Genomic DNA, 13,911 nt, shown 5'->3' on the forward strand with positions numbered 1-13,911 from the left:
TTGTATAAAATATTTGAAAAATGTCAGCAGACTTGTAAACAAAGAACTTAGAGAAATGTAAAAATGAAAGTTCAGCATTTTCATTCCTTCATTCATTTGTTTTAAAATGAGGAGAAAAAATAAACTTTTAAACATATTTAAGATTTAAATCTCAATTTGTCTCCATAACCCAGTTATTGTTATTATAATATTTTTTTTTTGACGCTTCTAAGTATAGTAAAACACAAAAAATATATATTCGATGTGTCCGGAACACTCCGAAATATAAGCTCTAAAAATACTCTTGTGAACGCCGTGAACTACATCATCATTTGGTCATTATTTTTGACTCAATTACTATCCCCAGTAAAAAGTTTTACTCTGGATAATTTTTGTTCTATTAACCGTGCTTTTGGAATTAAATTTAAATTGGTTTAAATATACGAGTCCGTAGAGTAAATTTTTATCTACTAAAGTAAATAATCAATAAATCCATAAACTTAAAATAGTATTTCTTTTTGAGTCTGAAAAATGATTGACTTGGTGTGGCAGACAAAGAGACGTTAAACATGACTTTTTTCCAGTTCAACAGGACAAAAATATAAAACTAAGAACAAGATTTGATTTAAAAAACAAGAAATAAACGACCAAGCCATTGTCCTGATTGTTTTAATCAGACCAATCATAATTCAAGACTAATCAGATCTCGAGACCTTAAAACGAGATTAGTAACAAATGGTGTCCGATACTATAAGCTATTTAAATTTATTTTTGAAAAAAGATCAAGAAGCCCTAAAAGTAATTTCTTAAATACAAACGTGATCTATAGCATATGACATAATATTTAGTTATTAAGCATTTAATACCAAAATAATTGCTCAAAGATCCCCAAAACAAACATTAAGCTCCAAAAATGATATAAGAGCAAGCATTTTTTAAGTCAAAACTCTGTGTGTCTGTGTAATTGGTATATAAAAGCATAAACTTGATCAAAAACGGTCGTACTACGCCTTTGTTTTATTGATCGTATGACGCACATTTAAACACCTCCGTTAAATCCTTTTATAGGCAGATTAAAAAGATTTCTCTATATATGAGGCGAAGATCTATGATGTCTCTATATATAAAGGCTTTTTTGTATCATTATCATTATATTGTCATTTTTGAAAACTGCGACTTTATTTTGTAATTTTATAAGTTTGTTTATAAATATGAAAAATACTTTTCATTCATACAGTTAATCTTGGAATGCAGAATGGCACGAATAAATTCTGATTTGGTCTCCAGAGACTTGGAAAGTATTATCAATATTTCTTAAATATTTTCACGCGTTAAAGTTTTGTGACAAAAAAACAACAAAAAAACAATGTATTTGCTGATTAATGAAGCTGTAAGTTGTGTTACTTGCTAATTGTAATTAAAGTAAATTTGTTTGCTTTGGGCAACATAACGCTTTATTAGCATTGGTAGTGTTTTGTATACCGTCACATTGTATTCCGAAGGAGTTAAACAATTCACATTGTTAGCTTACTATTTGAGACCAGTTCAAATCTTGTATTTCGTGCCATTTAAGTTGAGATTTTTGTGTACAAATACTATTCAACAAGTGTTTTTACGCTCCTTCGGCAATTAAAATTTGACGTAATAATCTAATTATCAGAATGTATTATTGCAACATACGTTTTAATTTTAACATGAAAAACTGTATGAGATTATTATTTTTTTTTACTTATTATTTTTTTCTTTCTTACACACTTATCTTTTTATTCGCTTTAAAAAAGTTTTTTTTTCTGAAACTTTTCATTAGAATTTTTATTGTTTTATTACGTTTTTTTTTACGGCCGAATAGTTTTAACTCGTCAATCAAGAACAAGAATAAGATTTTTAGTCATTTTGTTAGGAATTTAAAGCCCCAAATAACATTGAGTGCCTTTTATATGAGGTGAGTGTTAAGCCTTTCTTAATATGAATGGATTGTCTTTATGACCTTTGTGTATATTTTACGGTATTCATTTACGAACTCTGACAGTTGTATGCGAAAGTTTCAATATAAAACTTTAACTTAAACGAGAAACACTTTCTGTCTTATATGATGGGTCGGTCACATTCAGATTTTTAAAGTTAGATATTTATTTCTACACAGTTCAAAAAAAAAATAGACATGTATACTGTGGTTTTAAATTAAAGAAAGATGCTAACTGCATAATCGCTGTCTGATATAATCGTGTGAACCACTTTTTGAAGCCGTTAGTTTTTAATTGCTATAGTTGTCGTTAAGTGTAGCCAATTGGTCCGCGTGGTTAAGAACACGTGCTTGAACGAATAGTAAATTACATGATAAAAAAAATTGTTTATAACATTTATAGTTAAGTATTTAAAATACTTTTAAATGCATTTAAAATACTTATAAATGTATTGGGAGATGAACGCTGTAACCTCTTCTAACTGTTATTTTTGTGATGAATTTAAATATTGAAAATGGTTTTTTTCTTGATAAAAAAATTAAACGTCTTATTTATTTTTTGCAAGTGTGTAACATAACAATAATAATCTATTATTAATTTTTTTCTTCGCTTTTATGCATTTTTTTTTATGTATTCAGGAAACTCTGAAGAAGATTTTATAAATTAATTCATATTTAATCAAACGTATTTACTAAAAATTTAAAAATTAAAAAGTGTGTCATTGCACAAGCAAGCTAGCTATATATAATGTAAGAAAAGTCCTCATCAGCAACTGAAAAGTTCTCATCAGAAACTAAAAAGTTTTCAGCTTTAAAAGAGTTTGAAGTTTTAAAATAATAATTACATTGTAAAGTATATTTTTTACTTTATTTTAACAAAAGAAGAAAAAAAGAAAAGCATAAAAGATGAATGAATCAGACAGGTTTACACTTCCAATGTTGATTGAAAAATTACATGAGTTATTTGAATTAGATAAAGTTAATGTTGATGAAGTGCAGAGTGTCATGGAGAATTTCCAGTCAAATATTGTAGAGTGGAAAAAATACGCTCATTTTGATGACTACAGGTATAGTGATTATGTTGTATGAGTACATAGAATATGATGTGTGTTTATATATATATATATATATATATATATATATATATATATATATATATATATATATATATATATATATATATATATATATATATATATAGACACATATACAGACACACAAATTTAGTTTGTGTCTATACTGAAATTGGCATCAAGCTAAATGCAGTATTTGTCTAAAATTCAATAAAATTCTTATTCTCAACTCAGTTTTGATCAGTTTCCTTTGGAAGAAATTACCCACTCAGGCATAAATCTACTTTAAACATTAGGGGGTCCACTAAAAAGGTAAGAAAAATTGTGACCCCTATTGTTATTATTGGTCACAAGGGTGTTTCCCATTTTTTTAATTTTAATAGTTATAAAATAAATTATGATTATCTTAAAAATTAAATTAATGTGAACACTTTGAATCTATTACTAAAAATTTTGCTATATGAAATATAACACTGATCTTAAATAATGGAGTGATCCAAAGCTATACAGCAAAGTAAAATGTACAGGTCTAGACTGCCCAACTGGGTGTATACATCAGAGTTAGGAGATTAATCTTTTTTAGCCTGTAGGTAGCAAACTTCAAAAAATCTTTGTATTGAACTAAAATAAAATACTGTGTTACAACACAACATTTTTTAGTTTAATGTTTCATATTCAATCTTATGTTTGTTATTATAAAATTTTTTATTTTTAGGTATACAAGGAATTTGGTTGATGCTGGAAATGGCAAATTTAATTTAATATTACTTTGTTGGGGTGAAGGACATGGAAGGTATAGAGTTTAAACTATAGGCTATCAAAGTGAAAAATTACTAACTTTACTCTAAACTAGCCTAATTAGTTTTTATTCTCTTTTTACTCACATGTTCATACATTTACAATAATAAACTCCATTTCTCAGCTTGTGTAGCTTCACTATTCTGTATATCAAAATTTTAATTACTGTCAACTGGGGTAATATTGATCGCTATTTGTAATTTTGTTTTCTAAAATCTATTTTCTTTTGTCATTGTGTTTTGTTCTTTTAACAAATTATTGCTTAATATGTTTTTTTAATCTTTTGACTGCAAGTGAACCAGAAAAGAATTTACAGGGAAACAAAATCACAAATAATGGCCAAAATTACCTCAGTTGACAATGGCTTTTTCTGCCTTTTGTTATTTATTTAATTTCTACTTACTTGTTCTTATCATTATTCTGCATAATTTACTTATTTGAAATTGTGAGTTTTTAAAAGAGAGGAAAAGAATATTTTTCAGAAATAACTTTTTTCCATTTTTCATTTACCAGAAAGTGAATTATTTTGCTTTATAATGAAATTGAGATAATATAATTGCAATAATAATTTCTGAAAATTTGTAATAAGTAAACCAAAATTTCAGATCAACTAAAAATCAGCAATTTTTACAGTAATTTAACAGATAAAATGTTTGTTCTTCAGCAGTATTCATGATCATGCAAACTCTCATTGCTGGATGAAAGTTATGGATGGAAAACTTACTGAAAAACTCTATGAATGGCCAGATGAAGAAATTTGCACTACCAATCTAGATCATGTCAAAATGATACCAAGTAGGGTCAGAGAATATACAAAAAACCAAGTCGCCTACATTCATGGTATGATGTTATCTTTTTAATACCAGAAAATACTGTGAAGTAAAGAATTTAAATTAGAACAATTAAAAGAAAATTTTATTTTTTATAAATATTTCTTACATTTTTTGTTAAAATCATCAGTTACCTGGTAACTAATTCATCTGGGCATAATTTTGATTAAAAAAATTTTGCTGACTTATCTTCAGAGGATTTGCTATTATGCTCTGGTAAATTAGTTACCAGGCTTTTTGTCTAGTTTAATTATTTTATGATATTTTTGAAGATACAATTGGATTACATCGAATTGAAAATAACAGTCATACTCAACAAGCTGTGTCCCTTCATTTGTATTCCCCTCCATTTAATATGTGTCATTCTTTTGATGAGAGAACTGGCAAAAAGATGACTTGTGAAGTTATGTTTTGGAGCCAAAACGGCATCAGAACCCCTATTGTAAGTTTAATAAGTAAAAGTAATGATTTATAAAAAAGTTGCTTTCGACTTGAAAATGCTCTTATTATTATGCCCATAAAACCATGTGATATGTTACGAGTTTTATTCATGGTATATATAGTTTTCTTAATACACCTACAGTTTTTTACCAAATTACTTTTAAAATTGTAATGAAACAATTTTTTTCTTTAAATTTCTATTTTTGGATGTTCGTTAGTTTACTTAGAAATACTTTTATGTCTTAAAGGGCAAAACAATTCCGTGTATTATACCGACTGCAGTGGAACAAACTTAAACTCAGCAATGGTTTGCTATAGTAAATTTGCTGTTATCAGCTAACAAATCATCGAAATGAAGATGTGTTTGATCCACTTAAGTTTTCTTATTTTTTGTGGGCTTTTTTTGTTCACTCAGTTAGTTCTTTTATTTAGAAATTAATTCTATTTATCTTTTATACTTCTGTTGAAGAACTAGCACATCTATTTATTTATATTTTGTAGGCTCAGATTGCATATACATATTGCTTCTTGTTATTTATTTTTTATTTGATCCTGGAGTATGTTATATTGTTCCCTTTTCAAAATGTTTCTACTCTTAAACTGCGTTATTATCATAAGTTTTTTTGAAAGAAAGTTCGCCATGTATTATTTACACTTTTTAAAATATTGTAGATATGTTTTCTGAATTTTCAAAATGTTACCAATAGCGGAGTCAAGACTTACAAAAAAAAAAAACTCAATCGAAAATTCGAAAATTGTAATGATATGCATAAACTATCACCCCAACAGTTTTTTTTATCTTTTTATTTACAAGTTGAGTTTATTTGAGCAGCTTTAACTTTAAACCATATAATTTTTAAAGTCAACAATTTTCGTACAACTTTTATCTGAATCATGCTTCTGATAAAACAACTTATGGTCTTAAATAGGTTTGTTACCTTTATATTACAGTGCGAATCATAGGCTGATATTTTCTGGATGAACGGATGGATTTAAATACCAATAGAAAAATCTCTATACAGTGGATAACAATAGAACAGGTCTTTTCTTCGTTCACTAACTAAATCCCATTCTTCTCCAGAAAATTGCTTTGCGTCCCGCGTATCGGACAATTGATGCAGAATAAGAGTTTTTGAAATCAAAACGTAATTTTCCTAAACCGAAAAAATGTACTGAGTATTATATGCTGCCGTTCGTCTCTGTCTTTCTCCGTTTGTTTGGTGTGAAATCCACTTAAAAAGGGAAATATTGATAAAGTACTTTGCTACGATATGTGACGTTTTATTACTTAAAACTCATACCTAAAATTCATAATTTTTAAACACAACAAATTTTAAAAGCATGAAACTTTTTGAAGTATTTTATCAATTTTCTTATCCGCATTTTTTTCTCTAAGAGGTTAAATAAGATATGAAAGCTTATTCGTTAATGCATTTTTTATGGACAATAATTGATGACCAAAATATGGATGATAATGGAAGACTAAAACGTCCTTGCAAAAATGAACTCACGCACGTTTGAATTACAGGAGAACGTCTTAAATCCACTATCAATAACAAGGGGTTTTAGATAAACAGACACAAGGAATCATTCTAAGCTGTAAGACAAATTACCGAAAGAAACTTATGCGTTTTATTCAAACAATAAAAAATTCCTTCAGAAATCGTATTGTTGAGCATACAGTGACAATTTTATGATAAATAAATAGCTCTTTTGAATGTGACTCTGTTGTAAAGGAATGCTCCCAATCTTGATACTTAAACAATAATCCCAAAATGATTATTGAAAAAATGTCGATTGAAATTTTGAGTAAAGAACAATCAAAACTCTTTTTAAAGGCCTGATATAGGATTTTATTTTTCAAGTCCTGATATTAGATTTTATTTTGCCAACAAAAAAGCCTCCATACCCTATTTAATGCTGCATCTCTAAAAAGCAATGCTAACTGGTTGTAGATAATATTGTCGTAAATAAAGATTGGCACATAAAGATACTTCATTATTTTGGCAAGTAAACGATAATCTATACTCAATTATATAAAAAAGTCCAAGTTCTATTGTTTAAATCTTACTCCAATTTGGATAAATATTTTGGAGTAAGATTCAAAACTGAATCTTCGTTGGAATTTAAAGAACTTTAAAGTAAAGAGTCAATAAAATGCCAATATGAACTACGTACTTAAAAAGGGATTTATTTTGATGAAACCCACTGATCTCAAAATAATGATTAGATAGCATACCTATTGTTTTGCATGAACAAATTTAAAGTCAAAAATGTTGTAATTTAGACCAACCATGATGGCGGCGATCAAATATTGTATGATCCATTTTAAATATGGCTTTAAAAAAATTGATAAATGATCGCAGGGAAAGATTTAAACGATCAATTGTTCCAAGGAAAATAAGCTGAAAAAAAAACCGTTTATTTGAACGCTGGATATCAAAACAGTTAGCTTAGTAGATACTTGTTAAGTGCAAAATTTACGTTTTTTAATTTTTTTCATTAAAAAAAAAAAGAAATATCTTTTATATGTAATTAATGCACCTTTTAGTTCTTAATTATCCAATGCTTTGTGCTAGAAGATTGATAACACAGCTGTTACTACCGATTTTTAGAGATTTTTTGTTCTTGATTTTTGTAGCTAGATAAAACAGAAATGTACGCTACATAATCAACTAAATGCTATGAGCACGCTCGACTGAGAAGCTCGTTCTAGGGTTTTATTTATAATTTTATTTACAACTATATCATATTTAAGCCTAATACTGTTAACTTCATTTAAAATCACAAAAAACGACGTCAATTCTAGTAATACGCTTCAATAGAAAAATTGTAAAATTAAGTATGCTACAATTTTTATATATATATACTTAGATTTATTAAATAAATATAATATTTTGATCTCATTTCTTATATATCTTAAACTCTATTGTATGTGAAAAACATTACTTATGAGCTATTATTACAGTTGAGTATTTAATTCTACTAAACTTGAGCTACTTAATTCAAATTTGTTTTTGTTTGTCTAAAAATTTGTTGTTTTCGGACAAATATTGGTTGCTGAACAAAAAAGTTATAAATTATGTTTATGCCATACTTAGCTCAGATTATCTTGAAATGAAACAAAAAAAGATAATATAAAAAAGTTCTGAAAGGAACCTCTGAGTTGTGTAAACCCACCGAACTCAGCTGATTGTTCATACAACATTTTTAAATAAATAGTGTCTATCTACAAAAAACTATTGATATAAAATAGTTGATCATAGTCAAATAAACAAATAATTAAGCCCTCGAAATTTAGAAGAGATGAAGTTATTCACTAGTAACCAATTAAAGAAGATCAAATATGACGTTCGGGTATAACGATCAGTTACCTAAATAGTCGAATGAAAATCTTTTCTTATAAATAAATGGGGGACTGCTTTTTTTTTTTTTTCCTGCTATTAATTGAAGAAAAAAAAAATTAATTCCATAATTTTTCACACAGTTTGCCAATTTTGACTCCTACCCTTAAATTGAGGACCGATAAAATGGCATATAGTCCTGAATACTATAGACCCTCAGGGATCATATTATGAAAAAATGAAAATCTGCATGAAATAAGATGTGACATAGGAATTCACCCAAATATTTTTTAGAAATTTTTTTCCTCAGAAACACCATGTAAAAAATTTTTGGGCTCTGAAAAGTCGAAATTTTTAAGTGGAGGTTGAATATCGGTTGTGTTAAATTATTAATGAATAATTCGGTTTTGGTTTTTAGCTAAGGCTAAAAAAAACAAATTTATAGTTATCCATATTATACATTTTTGAATATCCGAATTAAGATCTCATTTTGTTTACACTAGCTCGAAAATAAGAGCACTTGAAAGTTGGTTCAGATCAACAATGGTCAACAGGATCACTGGTCAACAGGATCACTGGTCAACAGGAACTAGTTTTAACAAATAAACTTGCCAGACTGAGAGCTTTTTATTTCCAAGTGAAAGAGCTGTTAAAAAGCAAAATTTCCGATAAGCATTTACTTCCACTAAAAAAATGAGTTAAAGAAAAAAAAGAGCATGTGAAAATATTAAAATGAGGCACAAAAACGATGTTTGGATCATTTCTTTGCATTTATCTATCCTTTATTATACCCTTTATTTATTTATCCTTAATTAATGAATAAAAAATGTAAAGTGAAGGCGATGTTCTATGCTGTTCAACGTTAAGCTGCAGCTAATCAACTGATTTAATTTCCGTAATATTCATTTAATTAACCACATCAATTAAATTGAATATGTTGAGTGAGTTGATTAAATATTAAACTTTAATCAAATTATCCGACGCTGATAGGCTAATTCATATTATTCAGTTGATTAAAAAAGGAATGGTATTCATAATATCCGTGCAATAATCTATACCAAATAGTACTCAAAAAATCCATTTTTATCGGACCAACTGAGGCGATTGTTCGATTGTTTTACGCTTACTTTATATCTTAAAAAACCACCAAGCAGTGAGATTCTAGAATGACGGAAGTTAAATTTTAAATTTTTAGTAACTTTTCAAAGCTGCCAGTTTTTTTTATACAACTATATCTGTAAGTGTTATTGTAATTATTACTGCAAATGTATTATCTGTAATAGCATATACTTCAAGCAAAAGAACTCTATCGTGCATTACAAATAGATCGGAAAAAAGAAGGTAAACTCGTGGAGCCTTAATGAGACTCATATCCTTTACATCACAAATCCAACTCCGAAGAATTATTCCTAACATATTTATTACTTTACTTGTCTTCCTAATCGTACTTTGTGTTGATTTAATCACAAACTTATAATTATGAATGGCAATCTATACTTTCCTTCGCACAGATTTCTCCGGAAAACATGGTATCGTCGTTTTATGATAAACTTCAGTGGGGGTTTCTTTAATAACATCTCTTGACCTTGAATTATTACATAGTTCTAAAAGAAAATGATATTTTCCTAACATGTGTTTCATCTGACATTATTTTGAAAAATCTATATTTTATAGTTAATGTAGATTGTAAAGCTGCCAAGTTTTTCGTAAAAATATATATTTAAAATTGTTAAACAATTTATTAAACAGTTTTATGCTCAGTTGTTTATTGTACACATTTTAAAGTACATAAATAAATTACAGGTAAATAAAAATCAATTACAATTTTAAAATAAATGAAAATAAGTACTAGTATTCAAAAAAGTATACATAGAGGTGGAATCAACTAAGCTGTGCTAGTGTAGCTTCGCCAAAAAATAATTTTCAAGCTAAAGTTATTCTCTTCCATCATCATTTTCCTAAAAAAATACTCTTAAACATGATTTTGCTAAACACTTAAACAAGCGCTTGATATATTTTTTTATTTTATAGCGGGTAACGTTTTAAGACATGTAGACTTATTCGTGAAAAGTTAGAACTGTTTTCCAACTTTTATTCAAAAAAGTAATTTTAAATCGATATTCTTTTCTCTTTTAAAGTTACAAAATTTCTCGTTTATGATGTCATTATCTTGGCAAAATAGGCCTGTTAACAAAGTACGCCTGGTTGTAAGTAATAAAGAAGATTATTTTGAAGAACAAGTGTTAATATATGAACTGAATGGTGTCTAGATTTGAGTTACGCAATTGTAAATGTTTTTTAATAAGTGGAAAATTTGATTAGGATTTTAATGCGGAAATTTAATGTTTTTTTAAATAGCGAAAAATTTAAATTCGAATTTTAATGGAAATTTAGTGTTTTAATTTTCAAAATCCTAACTCTTTTTGTTTAAGATTTAAAAAAAAAAATTTTAACCAAGAAAACTTTGTTTAAAAAGATTGTTTTTAATTGAGCTGAAAAGGAAAATTTTTGCCCATACGGAATCATTTTCATCCGGAACCATTTTAAAACATTTTAAAAATCTAACCTAATCGCACTCAAAAAATAGTTACGTCGTTAACCTCCAGGCGCTTGTAAAGGTAATAATTAAAATGCAGCGCTCAAAAAAAGGGTCGCATTGGCCAATATGAGATTTGATTACTCTTGCCTAAGTTTGAAAAAATAAATCTGAGGGTTTTTTAAGTAATCCCTAACGAAATTGACCTTCTAAATCCGAATATGTCAATTATTTTGCTCAACAAGTCAGGTTTTTGAAATACACTACACTTATTATTTTTAGAAAAATATCATTTTTCAAGAAATCTGTTCATTTTCAGCAAAGTTTCATCTAATACATTGTAATTATTTGTAAACTGGAATAAAATAAAATTATGACTCAAAGTTGAACTCTTTTTTTTTAACATAAAACTTACAAACAACTTATGAACCTACTCAAGACTATATAAAATCTTTTTCCCATAGAAAGAATTCCCAATGATTTCCGCTTGTGAAGCGGAACAATAGTTAGCTAACATGTTATGTCCCTGGTCTACATCATTTTTATGTTTTGGTGAAATCTTTCCTCTCGTTCCTTGCTATAATTTCCATAGTTATTTTCAAAATATGACTGGAGATAATGAATTTTTATTGAGATACGAGTTCACAGTTTTTCGAAGCTTTTAATAAGCTCATTTACTAGTGAGACATGGGATGTCATGCATCTTGTTTAATGACTTACATTTTGATGCAAAATTTTTGTCCTTTAGCAGAGTTCTAATATAAAGTCCGTCAAATTTACCAGTATGCAGCTTTGCATAACTGATTTTTGAGAATTTTTGCAGTAGATACTTAAAATCTTAGCCTTCTTTATTCAGTGCTTTTCAAATATTCTTAATCAGGCCAAGTTTTATATTGAGAGGTTGTAGTAATACATTTTTTGGAGGGACTAAAAGTTCATCTACCACCTGTAGTTGCTAATTTTGAATGCTCCTCGAGATGGCCAGTCTTTCTGCTAGTAGTGAAGACGAGCAGTCCGACTATCTCATAGGCACAAGAAGTAAGGATATATTGTGTAGCCCCTTGCATTCCAAGTAAAATGCACACAACCTGAAGTAAAGGGTTTTTCCAAAAATACGTTAAATTTAGTAAGTTAAAATGTGAAACTGTCTATATGCTTGCACATTGACTTAACATAGTTTCTAAGAATTTTTATTTTTTAGTATAGACAATTTTGACCATGTTTGTTAGGTGAAAGGGGAAACTAAAATGTGTCATATCCTTCTAGATTAGGTATTTGGAAAAATCATTACTTGAAATATATGGCAATTTGAATATAGTGTGCAACATGCCGACAAACTGTGGCAAAAGGAATACTATTTCATTTCTGAAAAATTACCCAGGGGACGACAAAAATATTTTCAAAGGAAAGTTTTGTAATGGCAAGAAAAAAATTGTAAAATGTGTTTTATCTTGAGGTCACAACATACCAGCCAGTTGTGGTTGGTGTATTTTATTGCATTCCCCAATACTTTCATATTCTTGTAGTTATCTATTAACTGAGCTGAATGATCAATAGGTACAGAAGCCATTTTAATATGTAAGTATACTACCTTTAGGCTTCTGCTAGAAGAATCATCTCGAGGAAGCAGTGTTCTCCTGGACACAACGGACAATGTCAGCGCGACTAGAGAAACCAAAAGCGATGCAAAGCAACTCTCTAGTGGAATGTTAACATACGATTTTCTAAGGTTGCTAGGATTTTGGAACCAGATCTTAATTTTTATTAACCGTGTTCAAAAGAGATTCCAATATCTTAAAAGGGATTTTCATGATTCAGCTTTGAATTAATAGCTTTTCAAAATGTTTTCATTATGAAAGAGAAGTGTTAGTGACTCAAAGAAAGAAGGAATTCGAATTTATAATAAATGGGACATTGAACTTGAAAAACGTCAAAGAAGAAAGAAAAGATGGCGAAACATCAAGAGATGATCAGGTTGATCAGCTGAAGAAATGGAAAGAGTTATAAAAGGGACTGTTAATCTTTCAATGAATTAAAAAGTTGAAGCGTTCACTGACAAAAAATCGAAGAAAAATTTGGATTTCTTAAACAATATGAAAGGGTTCTGTTTAAAACCTGAAACAAACTATTTAAAAGAGTGGTGTGAAAAATTTGGAGAAACAAAAAGAGTTGGATGAGCAAGAATTTTATAAAAAAATTTTGGATTTTAAAACGCTACTAACAAGTCGCACTGAAAAAATATCACCCCTCGAACTATTACTTAACTTTATAATTCAGTTTGGAAATGAAAAGGTTTTTCTAAATATGCGTATAGTATTGCAAGTATTACTGACACTCATTATTTCTATAACCAGTTGCAAAAGATTATTTAGCAAATTAAAATTGGTATTTTCATATTTGAGAGCCTCGATAAGCCAAAGATGATCACATGAGCTTTACTGAGCATAAAACGAGAACCTGACTTTTATAATATAATTAAACAGTTTGTATCTGGTGAAGAAAGATAAACAGAATCGGTGGGTCTTTTTCACCCAATTAAAAAATAGTATTATAAAAAATAAAACATAACCAATGTCAAAGAGGGGTGCAATACGGTTTCTAATACACACGTCATTTACCCTTGGTATGCCTCTAGAGTTAAATGCAGTTTACCCAACGCAAATCTTGGAAAAAAACCATCATTAGACAATGAATCTTATGTCAACTTTTGAGAAATTACCCTTACCTATTAAGATAAATGTAAAAACATATTCTGCTTTTGAAACCAATTTGTGACCTGAAAGATATACAATATCAGCTTATATGAAACTGTTCTCCTATGTAGAATGCGGATATATATCACCTCAGCCTTAAGACAATAGTAAAAGATAACTCAGCATATTATTGAAATGGTTATTAAATGACAAAGTATTGACTGATCAAAGCATGATTTTCAGAATAAATGGAA

At 28.4% G+C, this 13,911-nt stretch overlaps 1 protein-coding gene and 1 long non-coding RNA gene across 4 annotated transcripts in view; one reads left to right on the top strand and one right to left on the bottom strand.

Annotated features, from left to right (window-relative positions):
* Positions 1 to 1,096: 1,096 nt before the first annotated feature.
* Positions 1,097 to 5,863, top strand: LOC149889550 (cysteine dioxygenase type 1-like). Of its 2 annotated transcripts, XM_090085655.1 has the most exons (6): positions 1,097 to 1,369; positions 1,829 to 3,009; positions 3,731 to 3,808; positions 4,478 to 4,653; positions 4,916 to 5,085; positions 5,333 to 5,863. In XM_090085655.1, the coding sequence occupies exons 2-6, from the start codon at positions 2,849 to 2,851 to the stop codon at positions 5,378 to 5,380; spliced, it is 633 nt and encodes a 210-aa protein (XP_089941781.1). In that variant the 5' UTR covers positions 1,097 to 1,369; positions 1,829 to 2,848; the 3' UTR covers positions 5,381 to 5,863. The 2 variants fall into 2 exon arrangements, with proteins under 2 accessions (XP_089941781.1, XP_089941782.1); XM_090085656.1 differs by lacking the exon at positions 1,097 to 1,369 and having other exon boundaries at positions 2,679 to 3,009; positions 4,481 to 4,653.
* Positions 5,864 to 10,133: 4,270 nt separating this feature from the next.
* Positions 10,134 to 13,911, bottom strand: part of LOC149889551 (uncharacterized) — a 4,014-nt gene continuing 236 nt past the window's right edge. The window contains exons 2-3 of one of the 2 annotated variants that reach the window (XR_016452232.1): positions 13,690 to 13,740; positions 10,134 to 10,386 (exon numbers count right to left, since the gene is read on the bottom strand). This is a non-coding gene — a long non-coding RNA (uncharacterized LOC149889551). Of the gene's footprint in view, positions 10,387 to 11,347; positions 12,053 to 13,689; positions 13,741 to 13,911 lie in introns of those variants that run through there. The other variant, XR_016452233.1, reaches the window with a different exon arrangement.

This window comes from Hydra viridissima, unplaced genomic scaffold (assembly GCF_058129835.1).
Source record: "Hydra viridissima isolate aposymbiotic clone 2 unplaced genomic scaffold, HvirCarnegie_v1 scaffold_4, whole genome shotgun sequence".
Classification (NCBI taxonomy): Eukaryota; Metazoa; Cnidaria; class Hydrozoa; order Anthoathecata; family Hydridae; genus Hydra; species Hydra viridissima.